This window comes from Balaenoptera musculus, chromosome X, assembly GCF_009873245.2.
Source record: "Balaenoptera musculus isolate JJ_BM4_2016_0621 chromosome X, mBalMus1.pri.v3, whole genome shotgun sequence".
In the NCBI taxonomy this organism is placed as follows: domain Eukaryota; kingdom Metazoa; phylum Chordata; class Mammalia; order Artiodactyla; family Balaenopteridae; genus Balaenoptera; species Balaenoptera musculus.
In genome coordinates, this window is record NC_045806.1 from 58801283 (window position 1) to 58824815 (window position 23533).

Here is a 23533-nt window from a genome sequence, read left to right on the forward strand (position 1 = left end):
TTATTTCCCTTATTCTAGGAGGTGGGTCAAAAAGGATCTTGTTGTGATTTATGTCATAGAGTGTTCTGCCTGTGTTTTCCTCTAAGAGTTTTATACTTTCTGGCCTTACATTTAGGTCTTTAATCCATTTTGAGTTTATTTTTGTGTATGGTGTTTGGAAGTGTTCTAATTTCATTCTTTTACATGTAGCTGTCCAGTTTTCCCAGCACCACTTATTGAAGAGGCTGTCTTTTCTCCATTGCATATTCTTGCCTCCTTTATCAAAGATAAAGTGACCAGGGCTTCCCTGGTGGCGCAGTGGTTGAGAATCTGCCTGCTAATGCAGGGGACACGGGTTCGAGCCCTGGTCTGGGAAGATCCCACATGCCGTGGAGCAACTAGGCCCATGAGCCACAACTACTGAGCCTGCGCGTCTGGAGCCTGTGCTCCGCAACAAGAGAGGCCACAATAGTGAGAGGCCCGCGCACCGCGATGAAGAGTGGCCCCCGCTTGCCGCAACTAGAGAAAGCCCTAGCACAGAAACGAAGACCCAACATAGTAATCAATCAATCAATCAATAAATAAATCTTTAAAAAATGTAAAAAAAAAAAAAAGATAAAGTGACCATATGTGTGTGGATTTACCTCTGGGCTTTCTATGCTGTTCCATTGATCTATATTTCTGTAGTTTTAATTTACATTTCCTTAATGGCTGATACTGAACATCTTTTCGTGTGCTTATTTGCCATCTGTATATCCTCTTCAGTGAAATATCTGTGCAAGTCTTTTGCCCATTTTCTAATTGGATTGTTTGTTTTTTTATTGTCAAATTTGGGGGATTCTTTACATATGCTAATTTTAAGAGTGCTTTATGTAGTCTAGATGCTAGTCATTTGTCAAAAGTGGTTTAGAGGTATTTTCTCCCAGTCTATAGCTTGTCTTTTCATCCTCTTCACATAGGTTTCACAGAGCAAAAGTTTTTACTTTGGGCAAGGTTGAAATTATCAGTTTTTCCTTTTATGGATTGTGCTTTTGGTGTCAAGTAAGAATTCTTCACCTAACCTTAGGTTTTGAGGATTATCTTCTATGTTTTTTTCCCTAAAATTGTGCAGTTTGTTTTTCAATCTAATCAGTTACCAACTTGAGTTAATTTTTGTATATGATATCCAATTGCTCCAGCAGCATTCTTTGAAAAGGCTATCCCTCCTCCTTTCAACTGCTTTTGCACCTTTGTCAAAAATCATTTGGTTATATTTGTGTGAGTCTATTTCTGGGTTCTCTATTCTGTTCTATTGATCTTTCTATGTGTCTCTCTTTCCACCAGTATCACACTGTCTTAATTACTGTAGCTATATAGTAAGCCTTAACATTGATTAAAGTGATTCTTCCCACTTTATTCTTCTTTAATTATTATTATTATTGCTATTATTCTTTTGGCCACACCGCACGGCTTGTGGGATCCTAGCTCCCCAACCAGGGATAGAACCCGGGCCCTCGGCAGTGAAAGGGTAGAGTCCCAACCACTGGACTGCCAGGGAATTCCCCACTTTATTCTTCTTTAACAAAATTGTTTTAGCCACTCTAGTTCCTTTGCCTTTATAAATTTTGGAATAAGTATGATTACGTCTACAAAAAAAAAACTTGCTGAGATTTTGATAGAAATTGCATGAAATTTGTAAACCTATTTAAGTCTTCTTTGATTTCTTTCACCAATATATTGTAATTTTCAGCATACAGATCCTGACCAGGTTTCATACATAGTAGATATATATTTAGTAATTGTAAATGGTACTGTCACGCCCTAAATTTCAGTTTCCATGTGTTCATCACTAGTATATAAAAATGCAATTGCCTTTTTTTTGTGTTGATATTGTATCTTTTGAGCTTGCTGAAATCACTTATTCTTTCTAGGAGTGTTTTTGTAGATTGCTTGGGATTTTCTACATAGCCAATCATGCCATTTGCAAATAGGGGAATTTTTTCTTTCTTTCTTTCTTCCTTTCTCTTTTCTTTCTTTTCTTCTTTCTATCTGTATACTTTTTATTTCTTTTTCTTGCTTAACTGCACTTGCCTTACTTCCAGTGTTATGTTGAATAAGAACGATGAATGTATATCCTTGTCTTGTTCCTGATCTTAGAGAGAAAGCATTTAGTTTTTCTCCGTTAAGTATAATGCTAGCTGTAGGGTTTTTGTTTTTGTTTTTGTTTTTTTGAGATGCTCTTTATGAGGTTGACAAAATTCCACTCTATTCCTAGTGTACTGAGAGGTAATTTTCTCTTTTTGTTTTTTTTTTATTTTTACTAATTTTTGGCCATGGTATTCTATTTATTTATTTATTTATTTATTTATGGTTGTGTTGGGTCTTCGTTTCTGTGGGAGGGCTTTCTCTAGTTGTGGCAAGCGGGGGCCACTCTTTTTTTTTTTTTTTTTTTTTTTAATAGGGAAGAACCTCTGTATTCTTTTTTTTTCTCAAAGCCTATATTTAAATAATTTCCTCCTCCTTTTAGCTACTTTTATTTTTATTTATTTATTTATTTTTGGTTGTGCTGGGTCTTCGGTTCGTGCGAGGGCTTTCTCTAGTTGCGGCAAGTGGGGGCCACTCTTCATCGCGGTGCGGGGACCGCTCTTCATCGCGGTGCGCGGGCCTTTCACTATCGCGGCCCCTCCCGTTGCGGGGCACAGGCTCCAGATGCGCAGGCTCAGTAGTTGTGGCTCACGGGCCCAGCCGCTCCGTGGCATGTGGGATCTTCCCAGACCAGGGCTCGAACCCGTGTCCCCTGCATTAGCAGGCAGATTCTCAACCACTGCGCCACCAGGGAAGCCCGGGGGCCACTCTTCATCGCGGTGCGCGGGCCTCTTACTATCGTGGCCTCTCTTGTTGCGGAGCACAGGCTCCAGACGCGCAGGCTCAGTAGTTGTGGCTCACGGGCCTAGTTGCTCCGTGGCATGTGGGATCTTCCCAGACCAGGGCTCGAACCCGTGTCCCCTGCATTAGCAGGCAGATTCTCAACCACTGCACCACCAGGGAAGCCCTTCTCTTTTTAAATCATGATTTGGCGTTGGATTTTGTCAAATGCTTTTTCTGCATTAACTGATATGGTCATATGTTTTTTCTTCTTTAGTCTGCTGATATGGTAAATTACAATGATTGAGTTTTGAATGATGAACCAACCTTGCTTACCTGGAGTAAGTCTCACTTGTTAATGGTGTATTATATTTTTTATATATTATTGGATTGGATTTGTTAAATTTTTGTTTAGAAATTTTGCATCTAAGTTCAGGAGAGACATTGGTCTGCAGTTTTCTTCTTGTGTGTGTTGTCCTTGTCTGGTTTTGGGATCATGGTAGTACTTGGGAGGCATTTCCTCCTCTTATTTTTTGGAAGACATTGTGTAAAATTGGTGTTAATTCTTCTTTGAATATTTCAAAAAGTTGTCCAGTGAAAAAAATCTGGGTCTAGAGATTTCTTTTCCAGGAGCTCTTTAATTAATCAAATGCAATCTCTTTAGTGGTTATAGGACTATTAAGATTTTCTATTTAATCTTGGTCAAGTTTTGGTAGCTTTGGGTTTTGAGGAATTAGTCCTTTTCTTCTACATTGAATTCATGAGCATGAATTTGTTCATAGTATTCCCTTATTATCCCTTTAATAGCTTCAGAATCAGTAGTGATAGCCCCTGTTTCATTCCTGATATTGGTAATTTATGTTTTCTCTCTTTTTATTTGTGTCAGTCTTGCTAGAGGTTTGTCAATTTTATTGATTTTTTTTCTGAAGAACTAGCTTTTTGTTTCATTGATTTTCTCCATTGTTTTTCCATTTTCAATTTCATTGATTTCTTCTCTTATCTTTATTATTTCCTTGTTTTGCTTGGTTTGGGTTTATTTTGCTCTACTTTTTCTTGGTTCTTGAGGTAAGAATTTAGACTATTGGTTTGAAACCTTCCCTCTTTTTCTAATGCAAGCATTTAGTGTTATAAATTTCCCTCTTGGCTTTAGCTACACTCCACAAATTTTTATTTTTTTATATAAATTTATTTATTTATTTTTGGCTGTGTTGGGTCTTCATTGCTGCACACAGGCTTTCTCTAGTTGCGGCAAGCGGGGGCTACTCTTTGTTGTGGTACGTGGGCTTCTCATTGTGGTGGCTTCTCTTGTTGTGGAGCATGGGCTCTAGGTGCACGGGCTTCAGTAGTTGTGGCACGCAGGCTCAGTAGTTGCGGCGCACAGGCTCAGTTGCTCCGCGGCATGTGGGATCTTCCCGGACCAGGGCTCGAACCCATGTCCCTGGCATTGGCAGGTGGATTCTTAACCGCTGCACCACCAGGGAAGTCCCTCCACAAATTTTGATATGTCATATTCTCATTTTCATTCAGCTCAATATGTCTTTTAAAATTTTCCTTTGAGACTTCCTTTTTGACCCATAGATTATTTAGAAGTACGTTGTTTAGTTTCCATGTGTTTGGAGATTTTCTGTTATCTTTGTTATTGATTTCTAGATTGATTCCATTATAGCTGGAGAACATACTCTGTATGATTTTGATTCTTTCACATTTATTAAGATTTGTTTTATGACCCAGGATATGGCCTATCTTGGTCAATGTTCTATGAGTACTTGAAAAGAATATGTATTCTTCTGCTGTTGGGTGGTGTTCTATAAATGTCAATTAGATTCTCTTGGTCGATGGTGTTGTCAAGTTCTTCTATATCTTTGCTGAATTTGCCTAGTTGTTCTATCAGTTGTGAGAGAGTGTGTTAAACTCTGCAACTCTAGTTGCAGATCTGTCTCTTGCATTGCAGAGCTCTCAGTTTTTGCTTCATGTATTTTGAAGCTTTGTTGTCAGTGCATACACATTTAGGATTGCTATGTCTTCTTGGTGGATTGATCCATTTAACATAATGTAGTGTCTCTTTTTGTCCCTAGTAATTTTCTTTGCCCTGAAGTCTACTTTATATGATATTAATATAGCCACTTCTGCTTTTTAAAAAATTAATGTTGGGAATTCCCTGGCAGTCCAGTGGTTAGGACTTCATGTTCTCACTGCCGAGGGCCCTGGTTCAATCCCTGGGTGGGGAACTAAGATCCCACAAGCCATGCAGCCAAAAAAAAATTAATGTTTGCATGATATATCTTGTTTTTCATCCTTTAACTTTCAACCTACATATGTTGCTATGTTTCTTCTAGACAGCATATAGTTGGGTTGTGGGGTTGTGTGGTTTTCCACTCTACTTTTCTCTTCCTCTTAATTGGTATATTTAGTCTACTTACACTTAAGTGATTATTGGTATGTCAGGGCTTAAGTCAGACGTTTTGTTTTAAGTGTCTCATTCTTTTGTTTATTCAAGTAATTTATTTATTAAATTGTAGTTGACTTACAATATCTTTTGTTTATTTTTGCTTGCATTCCTGTGAGTTACTTGAACATATTTTAGAGTTCTATTTGGATTTACTTATAATGATTCTGAATATGTATAGTGCTTTGTATAGTTTTCTTAGTACTTGCTCTAGGTAGTATCATAAACACACATAACTTATCATAGCTTACTGCTGTTTTAGTGGGTTCAGATTGACAAAGTTCTATTGATCTGTCTTCAAGGTCACTGATTCTATCATCTGTTACTTCCACTCCATTATTGAGTCTATCCAGGGAGTTTTTATGATGCCTGCTTTAAAACCCTTGTCAGGTAATGCCAACATCTGATTCATCTTGGTACTGGTGTCAGTTGATTGTCTTTTCTCATTCAAATTGTGGTTTTCCTGGCTTTTGCTATGACGAGTGATTTTCTATTGTATCCTGAACATTTTGGTTATGTTAGGAGACTCTTGATCCCATTTCAATCTTCTATTTTAGTAGGCAGTTACCCTGTTTAGGTTTAGTATGTATGTTTTAGTCTACTTCTGTGGGTTGTAGTTCAAGTGACAGTTTAGTTTTCCAAGCCCTTGCAATGCTATTTTTGTCTGCTTCATTCTTCTGTTGTCTGTGGGGCTCCTGCTCCATCCTTGCTGGTGCTGTCTGCAGTGGTAGAAGGCACTTCCCTGAGCTGCTTGTTTTTGCTGGGTGATCTTCTGAGGGAAGAGGAAGTTGCTGAAGCCACTGTACCTGCGTCTCCTTATGCCACTGATTCAGTGGAGGGTAGGAAGATACAGGGCTACTGCTACCACTGAAGGCAAATCAGACTTCCTGCTGGTTTCCCAGTTCTGGAGTGGGGACTGAGACAGTCCAAAGCTTTGCTGCTGCAAGCAGATCAGACCACCGCCTGGAGCTCTGGTTGTGGAGCAGAGCTTAGGTCCCCCAACTAGGTCTCTGTTGGGCTTTTCCTTTCCCAATTCCTGTGTGTGTGTGTGTTTTTGTAGGGGGGGGTTGCTGTTGGTGGTTTGCCATTGCAGGCCTCTTTGGCACCCAGTATGTGGAAGATTGAAAAAACAACCGAGGAAACGCACCATGTTGTCATTCCTCAAGTCCTGAAGTTCCTAGCCTGCTTTCCTGCTTTCAGAGCCTTTTTGTCATTGTCTGTTGAATAATTTCTAGCATGTACAGTTCTATTTGAAGAAGAGGAACAGAGAAAAGTGAGTCTACATCATCTTGCTCTGGAACCAGAAGTGCCCTAGTGTAGTTTTAAAATACATTTCTTTTAGTATGAGTGAATTTGAGCATCTTTTGGTAAGTTTTAAAGTCATTTTAATTTCTTTTTCTGTATTTCATTTTGATATTATTTGCTAATTTTTATATTGGGTTGAAGGTCTTTGATGTCTTGATTTGTAAGAGTTGTTTTCATATTCATTATGAGTTGTAGATATTTACTCAAGCCTATCGCTTATCTTTTGATTTTATTTTTTTTTTGTTTTTTTTTTTTTTTTTTTTTGCCATAAACTTTTTTTTTCGATGTAGGGTTTTGTGTCATTCTTGGAAAGGTCTTCTCATATCAAGATTTTCTTTTTAAATCCCCTCATATTTTCTTCTAGTACTTTTATGGTTTCATTTTTTTTAAAAAATATTTATTTATTTATTTGGCCATGCCGGGTCTTAGTTGCAGCACGCAGGATCTTCATTGCCGTGTGTGGGGTCTTCCTTGTGGCATGCAAGATCATTTTTTTAGTTGCGGCATGCAGGATCTTTTAGTTGCAGCAACCGGAATCTTTAGTTGTGGCATGCAAGGTCTTTAGTGGCTGGCATGTAAACTCTTAACTGCGGCATGTGGGATCTAGTTCCCTGACCAGGGATCGAGCCCGGGCCCCCCTGCATTGGGAGCGTGGAGTCTTAGCCACTGGACCACCAGGGAAGTCCCTCATTTTTTATTTTTAAATCTTTGGTCCATCTGGAAATAATTTTGGTGTCAAGTATGAGCTAGTGTATCCAGTTGTCCCAAAGCATTTATTGAATAGTTCCTCATTTCCTCTCTACTTTGAAATGCTAACTTGAAAATTGTAAAACAACACATAAAGGATTGACCATCTTAACCTTTTTTTTTTTTTTTTTTTTGGCTGCACTGCGCAGCTTGCAGGATCTTAGTTCCCCGACCGGGGATCAAACCCGGGCCTACGGCAATGAAAGTGCCAAGTCTTAACCACTGGACCCCGCCAGGGAATTCCCATCTTAACCATTGTTAAGTGTGTAGTTCAGTAGTGTTATCACATTGTGGTGCAACAGAGTTCTAGAACTTTTTTATCTTACAAAAGTGAACCTCTAGGGACTTCCCTGATGGTGCAGTGGGACACGGGTTTGAGCCCTGGCCCGGGAAGGTCCCACATGGCACGGAGCAACTGAGCCGTGCGCCACAACTACTGGGCCCGTACGCCTAGAGCCCGTGCTCCTCAACGAGAGAAGCCACTGCAATGAGAAGCCCATGCGCCGCAATGAAGAGTAGCCCCCGCTCGCCACAACTAGAGAAAGCCCTTGCGCAGCAACGAAGACCCAACACAGCCAAAAAAAAAAATCAAAAGTGAAGCTCTATAGTCATTGAACAACAACTCCCCATTGAAATGCTACTTTTTCATCATAGACTAATTTCCTGTCTTTGTTATTTTTTGCCTGGACCATTGTTAACAGCTTTCTAGCATCACCATAATTCCAATCTTTCATGCACACTGTAGCCTGATTCATTTTCCTCATGCAAGCTCTGACCACAACACTCCTTTATTCAAAACCTTCAGAAGCCCTCTTGGATACTGCAGTTGAAATTAAGTCCCCCATTTGCAGCAACATGGATGGATCTAGAGATTATTATACTAAGTGAAGTAAGTCAGACAAGGAAAGACAAATATATGATATCGCTTATATGTAGATTCTAAAAAAATATGATACAAATGAATGTATATACAAAACAGAAACAGACCCACAGACATAGAAAACAAACTTAAGGTTAACAAAGGGGAAAGGGGTGGGAGGGATAAATTAGGAGTTTGGGATTAACATATACACAGTACTATGTATAAAATGGGTAACCAACAAGGACCTACTGTATAGCACAGGGAACTATACTCAGTATCTTGTAATAACCTAAAGGGGAAAAGAATCTGAAAAAGTTACACACACACACACACACACACACACACACACACACACATATATGTAACTGAATCACTTTGCTGCACAACTGAAATTAACACATTGTAAATCAACTATATTTCAATAAAATTTTTTTAAAAAGAAATTAAATCCCCCATTGCACTCTTCCATAGCACCTATACCTTTTCTTCCTGTCACTTCTCATGATTTATGGTTTTAATGATCTGCATGATTATTTGACTGTTGTCGATCTCCTTGCTAAAGTTCAAGCTTCATGAGAGCAGGGGCAATGTGCTCGTTGCCTATGCCCAGATGCTTTGTGTGTGCCTGGTATATAGTAGGTGCTCAGTCCATGTTTGTGGAATGATACTCCCCTTGTGGAATAAAGTAGAAGCAACTGCAAGATCTGATTCCAGCTTACCTTCTATCAGCCTTCTGCCCTTCAAGGAAGTCAAGCTGCTGGACTTTCTGCCCTTCCTTGAAAAAGCCATGTGCTTCCTAACGGTTGGTGCTGGTTTACACCATGTCCTGATTTATCTTTTAATTTGTGCTCCAGCTGTTCCCTGTGCCTGAAGGCCATGCCCTCCCCTCAGTCCCCTACCACAATTGCTGCCTTATGGAAATACAATGTATCCTTCGAGACCATGGCTGTCTCTGCCACTGGACTGTGAGTTCCTTGAGAACAGGAACAGGGTCCCCCACATTTGTCCCCAGGGAGCAGCACAGCTCCTGGCTTCTAGGAGGCACTCTTGCTTACACATCCTCACCTGCTCCCAGGCTACAAGCTCCTTGTGGGTAGGCAACATTCCTTACCTGTGTGTATCTGGGAACCTTGTTTCCTAGCCCCTAGGACCTGGCCCAGGGTGAGGCTTGGAGTTGGCTCAGGAATTTCCTGGAGACCTAATGAACGTGCCTGGTCTTGATGTGAGAGGACTGAACATGAAATGGTGGGGTAGGGGCGGAGGCTTCCCTGCCTTCCCCCAGCTGTACTCTGGGATGTCCACCCTCCCCCCACATCATGCCCCTTCTCCAGTAATAAACGATTACCACCCTACACCCTCACCCTGCCTCCCCAGATCCCTTAGGACCCCATGTCTCCCTGTTCACAGCCTTAGACGAATCTAACCATCCACCTTCAGCAGGATCATTCTAAAAATCAAAGTTGGTTAATTCTTTGCTTTCCTACAAATTTCCAGAGAGGCTCCACAAGCCACAGGGATGGTGGTACCAAGGATAAAGGCGCGCTCCCAGCTTGGCCTAGAAGGCCCTTTGAGCCCAGCCTCTTGCAAACTTCTTTCTAGTCCCCTCCTCTCACACCCCGTCCCGGCCCTACGACCCTGCTTGCTAAACTCCAGTTTTGTAGCTAGTACAGCCCCTTTCATGAACATGCACTTACATAACAGCTTTACCCCTCACTCATTCTTTCCTTGGCTGACTCTGGTCTTGTTTTTAAACCCAATTGTTTCTGTGGATAGATAAGTCTTTGTGTAAAGGCACAGAGCAAGGCCAGCGAGGATGCACCACAAACAGATAAACGGTTGCTACCTCGGTGGAGGGCAAGAGGCGATCAGGATTGAGGGAGAGAGCTGGTCAAAGGGTACTTTCGCTTTATCTGTAGAGTTTCTACTTTTCACAAAAAGATTGGGTCATGTATTTATTACTTGTGAGATATAAAAACAAACAAATGAACCAGTTCAATACGAGGAAGCTTTCCCCAGACTTCCCAGGCAGATGGAGCTGTTTCCTTTTCTGGGATCGAATAGGACCTTCCCCCTGTGTTATAGGAAATACTGTTTTATTGTAATTTGTTGATGCCTTTCTCCTTCTAGATGGGGGACCCCCTCAAAGGTACAAACTTTAATTTACGCTCCTGATACTTAGCAGAGTGCCTGGCCCAGAGCAGATGCTCAGGGAATGCTCAATCCAATGCCTTGCCTCTTTTGGTGGGCTCCTTCGAAAGCACTTTCTAGGGGACAGGCCCCATGCTAGTCCTGAAAAGCTGATTAGTTTTCAGTGTCCAAGGAAGAATGTCTCTGGGAGTCTGAAATGTGGGTAGAGGAGTCTCTAGGCTCTTCGGTTGTGTCAATATGAGGACAGGGCTGGATTCCACACCAGCCCCATGCCCCCACCTGCCCCCTTCCACCTCAAGGCTGGGATCCAGTTCAATGCTACCGTCCTGTCACTTGGCATGCTTCTAAAGCAACTGCCTCCTCAGCGGTTAATCTAAGGGCAACAGATATATCCCCAAATGTTGACCTTGTCGAGCCCAGCTCTGATCTGTGTCTCTAAAATGGAGGCCAGCCCAGAGAAGTGGGCTGTCCCCATACAGTGTGGGCCAGAGTTAGGGGACACATGTCCCAGGCATGGAGGTGGGGCTTGAGCAACTGTCTGAAGGACTTGAAGGCACCTAAAATCTCAGTTTAACAGTCTGTAGCTTTTGCAATTTTCCAGAGAAATCTGAGCTCCCAGGTCATAGGATCCTTCTTGGGTCATACTAATTGCCCAAGGGCAAAAAGGCAAGGAGTGGCCTTACTGCATCATCTGGATTGGGGCCAGAGATGGGGTGGGGGTGCCTTTTAGAGTTGGTGAAGTGTGTGCCACGTGGCTAGGGCAACCCTTTAGACTTGGATGCACAAGTGGCCAGGATGCTGTAGAAGGGTCTGGATCAGTCTTTCTTCCAAGAATGCTCCCAACCAGCCCCTGTCATCAACCTCGAATAGGACAGTGTTCCTGGGGTCTTAGGGCAGTGAGGCTAGGTACTTGGACTCCTGGAGATATAATGGCAGTGGTGATGGCAGTGGCAGCAGGAATTCAGTGAGGAGCCTCCCCTCCCCACCCCCGGCCCCACCTCGGTCTTCCCCATTCCTCCCATCCAGCCCAGCTCCCTCCCAGCTATCCACCAGCAACCCCACCATGGGTCTCAGGATTGCTAAAAGAATGTCAGACCATGCCACACCCCATTAGACCTCAATGAAGAGCACCTCCAGTTGGCCCATCTCTTGTAAGTCACTTTTATTTTTATTTACAACAGAATTGGTGGCTTTATTCCTCCATCTTTAGGAACAGTTGGCATCAGCAGCCAGATGGAAAGTCTGCAGTGAAGTCAAACTCATTCTGCCCCAGCCACAGCTCCGGCAGCTCATTGGCTCGGTCCAGTCCCAGTTCCACCACCAGTGACATCAGCACCTCCTCATCCACCGGGTCTGAATCGATGATGGCAGGGCTCTGGGCACCAGCAGAAGGAGAGAGTGACCCCGCCCCTCCCGCCTGAGCCCCGAAGCCCCAGTTTGGCAGGGGCCCTGCCTCCCCAGGTTGGCCTGGAGTGGCGGCGGCCATCCCATGATACTGGCTATTAAGTTTCTGCAGCTGCATACTGGCCAGTAGGTGAGGGGCGGGGTGCAGGTTGAAGGGTGGGGGTTTAGTGGGAGGGGCGGCAGTAGGAGAGCTTATTGGAGATGGAGATCCCGAGGAACTAGCGGGAGCCCCATTGGCCTTGGTTCCATTCGAGGTTACCCCGGGGTAGTGCAGGATGGCCACTGCTTTGCGATCTTTCACCGCCAGGTTAGAGTAGGCCAGAGAGCTCATCTCTGGGTTGGCATCCTGGAAGACAGAGAAAGGCAGAGCATGGTACCCCTGCTCCAGGCTTTGTTCCTCACCATTCATCAGGCCCCAAAAGTGCTTCCTCAGGGGCTAGTGGTGGGGAAGTAGCAAGAAGGCCCCCTGGAAAGGTAGGCTCCTTTCCTAGCTCGAGTCAGGCTCAAGTATCCTTCTGCCACCGTGGCTCCGAGCACTGTGCTTAGGCCTAAGTCCTCATGCTGGGCGCCCGCCATCCTAAATGAGTTCACTGCTTTCATCTCCGTCCCCCGACTCTGCCTCCAGCTCTCCATTCTACAAATGGGATCTCCTTGTCCCTCTTCTCAGCCTCACTTTAATCCATTGAGACAATGGAGCGGTCTTTTCCAATTCTGCTTCTCTGCTCCCTTCTCTGCCATCTTTCAATACCCCTAGTGGGTTCGAAGTGACCATGTTTAGGTAGAAGCTATTTTCATTCTCTCCCAAGAAAGCCCTGCTGTCTCCAGTCTGCTAAAGGACACCAGATACCCCAGCCAGGAGGGCCTACCACACGGCCCCGGCCCCGGCCCCGTTCTTTCCGGCTCCAGTGTCTCCGTCTGTAAAATGGCAAAAGTTACCTCCTTCATAGGTGAGGTGCCACCCTTGACATCAAGTGCGGGCCTCGACATAGTTGGCATTTCAGAGCTTTGGCAGAAGTTGGATAAATTGGTGGGAGGTGATGCTGCCAGCTGGAGCTGTTGTGCTGTATGTGAGGGAGAAGAGGTAATAAGGGCAAAGGCTTTATTGACCAAGCAGGTACTAGCAAAGCCCAAAGCTGGGCCACTCCACACAGCTACAAGGCAAGGATGGTGACGGGTTAGACCCAAGACCAGAGTCCACCTGAGCAGAGGGAGGAGATCCAGTTGGAACTTTTGCCTGAGGCAGGAAAGGTGCTAGATCTGGCAAGGTGCTGCCCAGACAGCCAGCTACCCACATCACCAAGAGGGGACACATGTGACTGTTTCCTCATGCCAGTGATGTCAGAGCCCCAAGAGGGGTGCACTCTTCCCGATTCTCAGGACAGCAACGTCCCTGAGTAAGTAGCACACTGTCTCAAAGGGCCACTGGCATTCAGATTGGAGGCGCTTAGGCCTCCACCAGAACTGGGAGAAAGTAGGAAGGAGTCAGGGCAAGGAAGACCTAGAAAGCTGGGGGCTGCCACCCAGAGAAGGAAGAGGTCCCCAAAGCAAATGTCATGGGGCTCCAAAGTCCTGCCTCAGCCATGGTTTTGTGTGAGAGAAGCTGGGCTGATCAGGGTAGTCTGGGGGCTCTGCAGTAGCCAGAGAGCAGCTAGGGATGTCTCAATTTCCTCCACACTGCAAGCCCCCTCCAAGACAGACCTGGCAGCACTTGGTTTTCCCAGGACACCTGCTCTGAGCCCAGACACACTCATCTGTAGTGACAGGTGGGCATAATTCTTCCCAGAGGGAAACTGAGGTACAGAGGTTCAACAGCTTTCCCATCAGGTGGCAGTGGCTCTGGGAGCAGGAGCCAGCACTCCTGTGCCCACATGCCTCATCTGACCGCTGGCCAAATCATCATACCTAGAATGATTCAAATGGCTCCTGAAGAAATGATCCCCTAGGTCAAATGCCAAAGGGATAAGATAAGGGGATGAAGGGAAAAGAATCTCCCCAAACCAGAAAATAATAATAATAAACAATCTCTGAAAACTCTAAAGTTATTTTCCCAGAAGCTTTTTTTAAAAAGCCCCATATATTCTAGCCTTCATGATGAATTAGAGATGTAGAATTTCATATTTATAAATACCTCTTGGCCCAAAGAATCTTCAGCATCTTCAAAAGTCTCTAATCTTTCCAACAAGGCTAGAATTCTGTGACACCTCCCTCCCCCCAGTGGTCATTAAGAATCTGCTCAGACCCTTCTAGAAAGTGGGCACTTACTACCCCTCTTTATCATCTCTGCACCGCTTACTTGTAGGGGAGGGAGGCAAGAAAAATAGAAAAAGGAAGGGGGGGGGAGAAAACACGAGAAAACAATCGGTTGCTGGGTCCGCCACCACTGCTTGATTGAAGCCCTGTTTCTTCTCTGAGGCAACCAGAGAATATTTCAAGCCAGTGATTACAAGACAAGGAATCTAATCCATGTCGTCTTCAAGAGCCCAGCACCTTCAGTATCAAGCAATTTTCATGTCCTAAGAAAAATGTCGGGGGGGGGGTGGATGTCCATCTTTTCCTGTTCCTATCCAGCCTTTCTTTTTTCTTTATGCTACCAAGTACCCGAATGTACATAAGAAAAAAAAATAATAATAACAGCAGCAGCAACAACAAAAAGAAACAGAAAGAGGAGGAAAAAAAGAAAAAGGAAAAAAAGAGAGAGAGAGCGCAAGAGAAAAAAGTATCTCTGTTCTGATACCAGTTCCTGGGGAAGACCATTTTACCACGTCTCCCCCTTCAGGCTGTGAGCTCCCCTAGGCAGGACCCTGTTTCCATTCAGATCTGTCGCCTCCCATCGCCGCCTCCCCCTCCACCAGCCCCGACCCCCGGCCTGGGTCTGTGCTCCATAGGCGCTCAGTAAGTGTTGTTGTATCCGTCTGAAGAGGCAACCGCATCTCGATCGGAATCCTTGCCCCTGCTTCCCCGATTTTCTGTCTCCCCTCTGCCACCCAGCCCATTCAAAGGCAAAACTTGGCAGCGCGGAAACGTCCCAGCTCTCTCTCCAAGCCTCAAGCCGACCACTGCGAAACAGCTGCGAGAGACGGCTGGGCAACCCAGAGCAACAAGTGCCTCCTCGCCTGCCGGTGCCTCGCGGGCCCGGGCCACCAGTTCCCGGTCCCGCCGCCCGCCCTCCTTCACAGACCGTCCCGTGGGCCGGCAGCCCCCTCCCGCCTAGATGAGGGTGGGAAAGGGAGAGGAAGAAGAGAGAAGGGAGAGGCAGGTAGGGAGGCCGCGTCTTTGACCTGTTGGGGGACCAAAAGTTAAAATGGCACCAACCGGATGGCTCCATCTCGATTGCTATTTTCTCACTCAGGAGAAATTTAAAAATCCAAACAGTACTGCGGCTTGGCTTGGATGCGCTCTAACCAGACCAGTCAGTTTCGCCACCTGAAAACTAAAGGCCCGTTGTTTGCGGACAGCTCGGCCGCCCTCCTCGCCACATCCCAGGTGGAGCCGCCGGAGCTGGGGGCGGCCGGGAGCATCCCTGCACGGTGGAGCGCGAGCACCCAGGCCGCCAGGGCCCCGAGCGTCCGATCCCGCGAGTGCCGTATCAGGAACCGATCGTGGAGACAGGATAGACAGGCGGGGAGGGGCCCGGGGTCTCGGCCTCCGCGGCGAGTTTGGGGCCCCGCGGTGCTGCCGCGCGCGGGGGCGCACTCCGGCACCGGCTGCGGCCACTCCCGCGCCTCATCAACACTTACTGAGCGCCCGCAGAGCACCCGACGCGGCCGCGGGCTGAGCCTACCCCCTAGCCAAGTCGCCTGTGGTCAGTGCTATCACTCCGCTACGAGAAGAGTGAGAGGCTCGGAGAGGTTCGGTAACTTGCCCAAGGTCACAGCGCTAGAAAGTGGCGGAGCCGGGATTCGCAGCCAGGTCTGTCTGCCTCCAAGTCCGGCGCTTGGCGAGGCAGGGACTCCGTGCGCGGCCCGGCCCTGCCGCCGGCGTTTATAGGCAGAGGGGTGTGTGCGTGGGTGTGCGTGGGGGGGGGCGTGAGTGTGGGGGAGAGCAGAGGTCGACCAGGCAGTAGAGGCAAGTTGCCCGAATTCTCTAACTTCCATCCCTCAATTCCTCTGAACTCGGCCCGAAAAGCCCCTCTCGCCTTCAGCCCCCGAAGGAAACCTGAGCTTTGTGCAGCCCCAGAGCCGGAGCGTCCAGATGCGGTCCGGGCGATTAGCAAAGTCGGTGGAAGCCAAGCTGGAGAAAGCGCGGGCACGGGGAGAAAAGGTGCTGCTGTCTCCCCAGGAGAAGCGGGCGCTCGGCCCGGCTGGCCGGCAGGCGGGCGCGCTGGCGAGCGAACCGGTTCGCTGGCTGGCGGGCGGGCGGCCGACGGCCCCTCCGCCCCCCAGCAGAGCAGCTTTCAAACAGAAAACAAGTCCCCCAAAGACCCCCGGCCCGCCTGGCCCCCGCCCGCTCCCTGCGCCCGCTCCGCTGGAGTCCCCGGCCCCGCCGCCCAGCCCACCGCCCTACCGGGCGGCCCGGCTTACCTCCGCGAAGCCGCCTGCCCTGGAGAGAGGGAAGCGCGGAGCCCGGTGAGCCGCGGGCACAGCGGCGGAGCCCCCAGCCCCTGGCACGCACGCCGCCACCGCCGCCGCGAGCCGGTCGCGCTCAGTGCCACCCGACCCCGGGGCGCCTGGGAAAAGCCCGCACCACCGCGCCGCGCCGCCGCCGCACCTCACCGTGCCGCGCCAAGCAGCCCCGGCCCGCGCCCGTGCCCGCCCGCCCGCCCGCAGCTTCGGCGCCTGACTCCGGGGCGGTGGCGGTGGCGGTGGCGGTAGCGGCCACCGCGCTCCCTTCCCGGCGCGGGGGAACCGGGTCTCAAGCCCCCATTGCCGCCCGGAGAGCCCTGACGCACACGCACACGGGAGCAGGCTGGCCTCGGCTAGGAATCCCAGGAAGGACAGACCCTTTTCCCCCTTTTTCTCTCCCCCCCCCACCAATTTCCACGTCTTTATAACCGGCTTAGGGCATTATTAGCACATGTCCTGGCTCGTGGGCGAGTTGGTGGCAAAATCTGAACTGGATACTCACCGAGGGCCAGAGCGGGTGCTGCGCCTTCCTCAGCCCTCTTCCTCCTCGCCAGGAACGACCCTTCTCCGGCGGGCTGTGGGCGGGCAGCCGGGCGGAGCGAGCCTCTTCTCGGCAGCTCAGCGGTGCCCCTTCTGCAGCTGTGCCGCTGGGAACATTTTATAGCGGCGGCTGGCGTGTGTGGCCCTTTAAAGGCGCTCGAGCTGGTGCAGTCACCGCGGATCGTGTGAAAGCGAAGGGCCGGCTGGGGAACGGAGTCCGAGCGGCTCCGCGGGTCCGGCGGCGCCGGGGACCGGCCACGGCTCCCGGGGTGCGGCTGGCGGGCCCAGGCCGTGGTCGCCCCGAGCCCCGAGCCCCCGGCCGACGCCTGCGCTTCTAAAGCGGGCGGGGGCCCGGGCCCCGGGCACAGTCTCTCCCCACCGCCCTGCATGGACTTGCCCAATAAATTCCACTTAGTAATTTCGCTGAGGCGAGGGAGAGCTGTTAGTATCTGTTTTCTGACCTAAATCTAGAGGGTGGTCAGAGCGGGCTTCAGGGGGTTGGGGGGAGAGCTATGGGCTCAGGAAATGACCTAGGGGAGGAGGAAGAACAAGGGACGGGGCCCAGGGGGCACGATTTGGGTTTTCTACAGGGCTTTCTCGGAGTCTGTCTGCTCCCTTTGGGCTGCACCACCTCCCTGGTTGAAGGGCCGAGGCTGGGGGTCCCTTTCCCCTTAAAGTCGCCAGATTCCAGGAAGAGCTTCTTGGAGGGCCTAACCGTCCCGCAGCGGTGGCTTCCCTCGAAGACCTGAGCTGGGATTGGGTTCGAGGGATTCTCTCTTGTGGTTATCCAGGGCTGAAAGAGGCTGGCGGGTTGCGACGGGGAGATATGTCACGGACAGTGGGGCCAGGTGCAGCTCATGAGGCACAGCCGAAAGGCCAAGAACAGGCAGCAGGGTATGAAGAACTTGCCCCGGGGCTCGCGGGGACTCCTCCTGCGTTCCCAGTATGCCAGGTTATTTTATTATCATTATATAATCATTCCCAGGTAATAAGAATAATATTTTGCATTAGGAACACATCTTCCTCGGGTTAGGATGTTATCTTACAAATCTCTTCGGAAAAGAGGCCCGGGTCTTCTCCTTCATTTCAGTCATGCTCCTCCTGGCCAACAAGCTCCCATCTCGCCTCTTACAGGAAGGCCACCAGGACTACCTTTCTACCAAACTCTCTTTTTTTGGCCCCTTTCAGCAATAACTACTCAGTTTACAGTGTTTATAAAACATGCTCTTTTTTAAAAGTCCTGATGTTAAGAAAAAAGCGGGGGAGGGAAAGTCATGAAGTCATTTTCACTGTGTATGTGTTCTGTCTTCTTAATTGGATTTGAAGACCTAAAGGTCTTTTCCTTTTCTTCTTTCTTTCCCACTTTTTCTCTTCTTTTCTTTCTTTCTTATTCTTTTTTCTTTAGTACCCCAAAGTGCCCTGCATTTGCTCTTTGAACAAAGTTCTGTTTGTTGATGGACTGACCGGCTTACTGACGTAAAGATGGGGAGCAAACAGAGGGACAGATCAAGGCCCTTCCTTGACGCCTGGAGGAAGCTGGGGCCAGTGCTCTGGACGCCAGGTAAACCCATTGCCCAGCCCCCAAAGCTACCTTGCCTGTCTCCCTTCCTTCCCCTCACCCTGCCTCAACACAAACCCCAGTAACAATCACATCCTACACACCATCCTTGCACTTTCTCACTTTGCACAAAGATCGTAGGTCGTGCCCAGTTTCCTTCTGATAAAAGGAGGGATCTGTCGGGACCCTAAAACCCTACGAAGCTTGCTTGTGAAATACACCCTCAAGCCATCTTGGTGTTTGCCTGACGTGAGCGACCCCGGGCTTTCGAATTGTGTTTTGCTAATTTGGACCTCCGACCTACCCTCCCCCTCAGCCCCCGCTCGGGAGAGGGTCTGGAAACCGCGACAGCGTCTCTGCGGAAGGCTCCGGATCCGGGAGGTGGCGGATCCGCCCTCCATCTATTGGATGGCTCCCAGGCCAATTGTTAGAAAGAGGCATATGTTCATCTCGGCTTCTGGAGTGTCTCCGGAGCAGTTGCTCAACAGCCAGCCCCCTCCCCCATCCGGACCATTGAAGGGCAGAAAAAGGAGCGCCCTCCGCCACATTTCTCTTTGCCTACATGCCAGAAAGGGTGTCCCCACCGGTAACTTCCTGTCATCTCCACTGTCCACCTCCTTGGGAGCAGGAAAGAGAGGGGCTACGAGCACTCAGCTTTAGAGCACAAAAGCCACTCTTTTCCTTTGGGGGGGCAGATGGAAGGGGAGGTTAGTCTCAGAGGCAGGGAGAGAGCAAAGGAGACATTTGCATTTCTCTGCAAATATGCCCTGGATCACTGACTTCCCAGTCGGTTCCAGCCGAGCTCAGAGCTCTCCGCTGAACTCTTATCTCTAACTTGGCAACTAGACTGCGAGCTCGCAAACCAAGGAGAGGACAGGGATGATAACCCAGCAAGAACCTTCTGTGCTCCAGCATTGGACCTGGCATGTTCCCATCCATCATCTCATTTAATTCCCACGCCCTGTGAGGTAGGGTTTACCAAAGGTGAAAAGGAGTCCCAGAGATTTGCCCAAGTTCACACAGCCAGGAGGTCCGGTGTTTGAATCCAGGTTAGGCTGACTGTAGAGTCCTCACCCTCACCCCTGCACCTTGCTGCCTGGGAGGGTAAGGGGGCATCTAAACTGTGGCCAAGAGTACAGGTTCAAGGGTCAGTCCTCCTGGGTTTAAATCCCTACTCTGCCATTTACTAGCTCTGTGATCTTAAGCCAAATGGCTTCATTCTTTAGGCCTCAGTTTTCCCATCTGTTAAATGGGGATTATAATGGGAGCAACTCCGTGGGTTTGTTGCAGGGATCAAAGGAAAAGCTTGGGTTGATGCCTGCTGTGTAGTAAGTGGTCCACAAATGCTGTGCCTTCTGATTCTTTTCCTTTTGCCTCCTAGTCCTGCCTCAGCTTACACACTTCAGGTTCAATAATACTTGCTGACTGACTAATTTAAAAACCAGGCTGTGAGAGGATGAAGCAGGTCTATAAACTCAGGAAGGGGAGAAAGAGGAAAATGCAGGTTTGTTCTCAAAATCCCACCTTCCAGAGCCAAGGGCTGTCTGAGCCTTATGACGGGAGTAAATTAGGGAGCAATAAAAGACCATGACTTTTTACAGGACAGCCTGTACGCATACAGAGTGGTCTCTAGAAACATATATAATAAGTGTGTAGAAAAGTTAAAAAGCACACATTGCCACGTGGCTTGCAGGATCTCAGTTCAAACCCCGACCAGGGATCAAACCCCGGACCACAGCAGTGAAAGGCTGGAATCCTAACCACTAGGCCACCAGGGAACTCCCATAAAAGCACAGGTCTTTGTTTAAGAATGTTTGGAGCAGAATTGTTTGTAATAGTGAAAAATGGAAAGCAATTTAAATGTCCATGGTGAAGGAGCGTCCCTTGGTACCTTGATACTAAAAAAAAATGTTTTTAAATCCTGATTTCAAAAACTCTTTTATTCATGGGAAAATGTTCACAACAAAATATTAACTAAAAAAAAGACACAGGGTACAAAGTTGCATAAATATGATGCCAAGTTGCAAAGGGCACAAAGAACAGAAAATTAAGTACTCACTGTTTCCAACCATGTATGAATATGGGTAATGAAGCAATGGTCAGGAAAACAACAACACTGTCAGGTGGGTGGTAGGATCGTGAGGTATTTTTTTTTTCTCTTTTCTCTATGTTATGCAACATGATTATATTATTCTTATAATTAACTATAAGTTTATAGTTAATGGACTGCATAAACAGTATGCTTCTACTATTGTTAAAATTATTTGTGCATAGAAAAAATATTGAAAGAATATACACCAAAATAGGGACTTCCCTGGTGGTCCAGTGGTTAAGACTCTGCGCTTCCAATGCAGGGGGCACAGGTTTGATCCCTGGTTGGGGAACTAAGATCCCACATGCCGTGGGGTGTGCCCCCCCCCAAAAAAAAAGTATCTTAAGAAAAAAAAACAAAACCTAGAAACAAACAAACAAACAAAACACCAAAATGTTAACAATGATTATAATTGAGTGGTGGGATTATGCATGATATTTTTCTTTTCCTTTATTTTTCTGCTATAAGATTATATTATTTTCTTACAATTAAAACAGGTTCATAATTTGAAAAGTGCATAATCAGTACAATCCCACTGGTGTTAAAAGTATGGCTGTAAATTGAAAAAAAATGGGAAGGAAATATATTAAAATATTAAGTTTTTATATTAAGTGGTAAAGGATTATGATTTTTCTTTAATATGATTTTATTACTTTTATAATTAAAATAAAATGAATACTTACAAATGGCATATACAGTAGGATCCCACTTTTGTTAAAAATGTATATATATATGTGGGTGTGCATAGAATAAATAATAGACTACTCCAAAATGTGGTTGTCTCTGGGTGGTGGGGTTATGGGTGATTTTTGTTTTCTCTCTTTTTAAAAAAAATTTTATTGGAGTATAGTTGATTTACAATGTTGTGTTAGTTTCAGCTGTACTCTTTTCTTTTATACACGATTTCTTCGTTTTCCAAATTTTTTACAGCTATCATGTATTATCTTTTAATTATGAAAAATGTAAAAAAGAATTCAATACTGAAGTATTTATGGGAAAAAAGGGCATGTCTGGGATTTGCTTTAAAATATTCCAGTGGGGATGGGAGAAAAGTGGATGGGGATATAGAAAAAAATAAGATGATAATTGTTGAAGAGGGGTACATGGGCCTTCATTATAATGTTTACTTGTGATTATGTTTGAAAAGTTCCATAAATACTTTTTAAAAAGCATTTTCACACCCATTATCTTACAATCTTATGCCAACCCTGTGGGGTTGATTATCTCCATTTTGTAGAAAACCGGAGGTTTGAAGAGGTGAAGTCACTTGCCCCACCCGTCACACAGCTGGGAAGTGAGACAGTGGGCTTGACTTGGGGCACCACATCCCAGTTGCTGCTTCTTTATAACAATTTTAAAAAATTAACATTTTGTCTGGCGATAAATGTCATAATTGTTCCCTGCACAGAAATTGGAAATAACAGAAAAGCACCAGGAGGGAAACATCATAACCCACCGGCATCATAGTTAACCCTTTGGTGTCTGGTCATGCAGACTTTATCCCTGCTGTCTCTTACTCCAGAGGTAATGGGTGGGGCAAACACCGTACATGCAGTAAGAGTGGTGAGTCATTCCTAATGGGCTAGTGAGTGAAGCTGCAGCTGTTTGGGGACCCCTTCATGTGTGAGGGGCTCAGGAGATGGTGAGTCCTAGCCACCCCCTCCTATCCTTCCTTCGTGCCCCCTCCAGATACTGCAGTCTGGATCACAGTTCTTTCCTGTATTCTTCCTTCTCCTGTAGGATCTCAAGGACTACAAGTCCATTTGGGAAGTCGGGGTGGCCTTTCTCCCCTTATTTCATCTGGAGACCCTGCCCAGAAGCCCCCTTGGGATCCTGCAAGTCTGCAACCACACCGAGTGCGGTTGTGCCTCCATTTCCCCATCTGGAAGATGCTAGTGAGAATAGCAGACCGGTTGGCCTCTGCCAGGGAGTGATGAGCTAACGTCTGTAGCGCTTTCCAGCCCCTCGGAGCAAGGTGCCGGAGCCTCCCCAGCGCCTCGCCTGCCGCTGCCAGCCTGAGTGAGCGCCTGGGCCTGGCTGCCCCGCGCCGAGGGAGCGGTCGCATTCCTCTGCCCCAGGCCAGCGGGCTTGGACCGGCATTCGCTTCTGCTCCTGTGTTAAAAAAAAAAAAAAAAAAAAAAAAAAAGGAGGAGGATCGAGGGGAACAGGGAACAAGATTAGCCCTGGGGAAAGGGCCTTGAGAAACAGAAAACTGAGAAGAGAGCAGGGAGATAACAGGGCATCCTTGGGCACTCCAGTCAGCTTCAGCGATTGCAGCCTTGGTTTCTTGTTTACACAGGGGGGTGGGGGAAGTTTGGAAAGGGCCAACAACTGGGGCCAGTCGAATTGATTCCGTACTTGATTTCCTGTTATTTCTACATAATGGGAAAACCTCAAATATATGCAAACAGCTTCGGCCACCCAGCCTCTCACATCCTTCATGGCTCCGCCCACTTCAGGCTTTGGGGATGTCGTTCCAGTATATGCCCCTTCTCTGTGCTCCCTCCCGGCATTTAACTTCACAAGAGGCCTAGGAAGTCAGCACTATCACCCCATTTTAGAGACAAAGGCACAGAGCCCAGAGATGTGAAATAACAGGCCCAAGATTGCAAAGCTAGTAAGCAGCGGAGCTGGGATGCACAACAGGGTGGGACGCACCCCTAAGGCCAAACTCTCCCTCTAGGCTCCCTGCTCCTCTGTTATCGGTGTCGATGCTCTTCTTGCTTCTAGAACGGATGCTCGGCCTTTCCCACTGCAGTTGGTGGTCAATGTGTGTGGGGCAGAGGGTATTCGTGGCCCAGTTTGAGGGAGAGACCCTTGAGCGGGGAGCCCAGTTAGGGTCTGCGGCAGGAGTCTCCAGGGACGAGGTGCGGGGTGGGAGAGGGCTGCAGCCCGAGGACGGCAAAGACGACTCTGAAAAATATTATCTAGGGAAAAGCACAAGGTTCAAAGGCAGGGAGGGAGAAAGGTGCTGGTGTCGGGGAGAAAGAGACACAGCTGGGCCAGCCAGGCCCTGGGCTGTTTGGGTGACAGCAGTGAAGCTGGA

General features: G+C 47.5%; 1 protein-coding gene across 9 annotated transcripts; it reads right to left on the reverse strand.

Annotated features, from left to right (window-relative positions):
* Window positions 1-11471: 11471 nt before the first annotated feature.
* Window positions 11472-17252, reverse strand: CITED1 (Cbp/p300 interacting transactivator with Glu/Asp rich carboxy-terminal domain 1). 9 transcript variants are annotated; one of them, XM_036839980.1, is made up of 6 exons: window positions 16624-16683; window positions 16256-16274; window positions 15891-15965; window positions 15048-15165; window positions 12672-12796; window positions 11481-12081 (listed from the first exon to the last, which is right to left on the reverse strand). In XM_036839980.1, exons 4-6 carry the CDS (start codon window positions 15058-15060, stop codon window positions 11554-11556), a joined length of 666 nt encoding a protein of 221 aa, XP_036695875.1. In that variant the 5' UTR covers window positions 15061-15165; window positions 15891-15965; window positions 16256-16274; window positions 16624-16683; the 3' UTR covers window positions 11481-11553. The 9 variants fall into 9 exon arrangements, with proteins under 9 accessions (XP_036695874.1, XP_036695875.1, XP_036695876.1 ...); XM_036839981.1 differs by lacking the exon at window positions 15891-15965 and having other exon boundaries at window positions 16624-16663; XM_036839983.1 differs by lacking the exons at window positions 15891-15965; window positions 16256-16274 and having other exon boundaries at window positions 16624-16659.
* Window positions 17253-23533: the final 6281 nt, after the last annotated feature.

What these genes read in the sequence shown, in the direction of transcription:
- CITED1 (XM_036839978.1), bottom strand. Translation starts at nt 17,226, where the DNA reads ATGCAGGGCGGTGGGGAGAGACTGTGCCCGGGGCCCGGGCCCCCGCCC. An exon ending in AGCACCCGCTCTGGCCCTCG is followed by an intron (nt 12,797 to 16,799) that starts GTGAGTATCCAG and finishes CCTCACATACAG; the next exon opens with CACAACAGCTCCAGCTGGCA. An exon ending in GCACCTCACCTATGAAGGAG is followed by an intron (nt 12,082 to 12,671) that starts GTAACTTTTGCC and finishes TCTGTCTTCCAG; the next exon opens with GATGCCAACCCAGAGATGAG.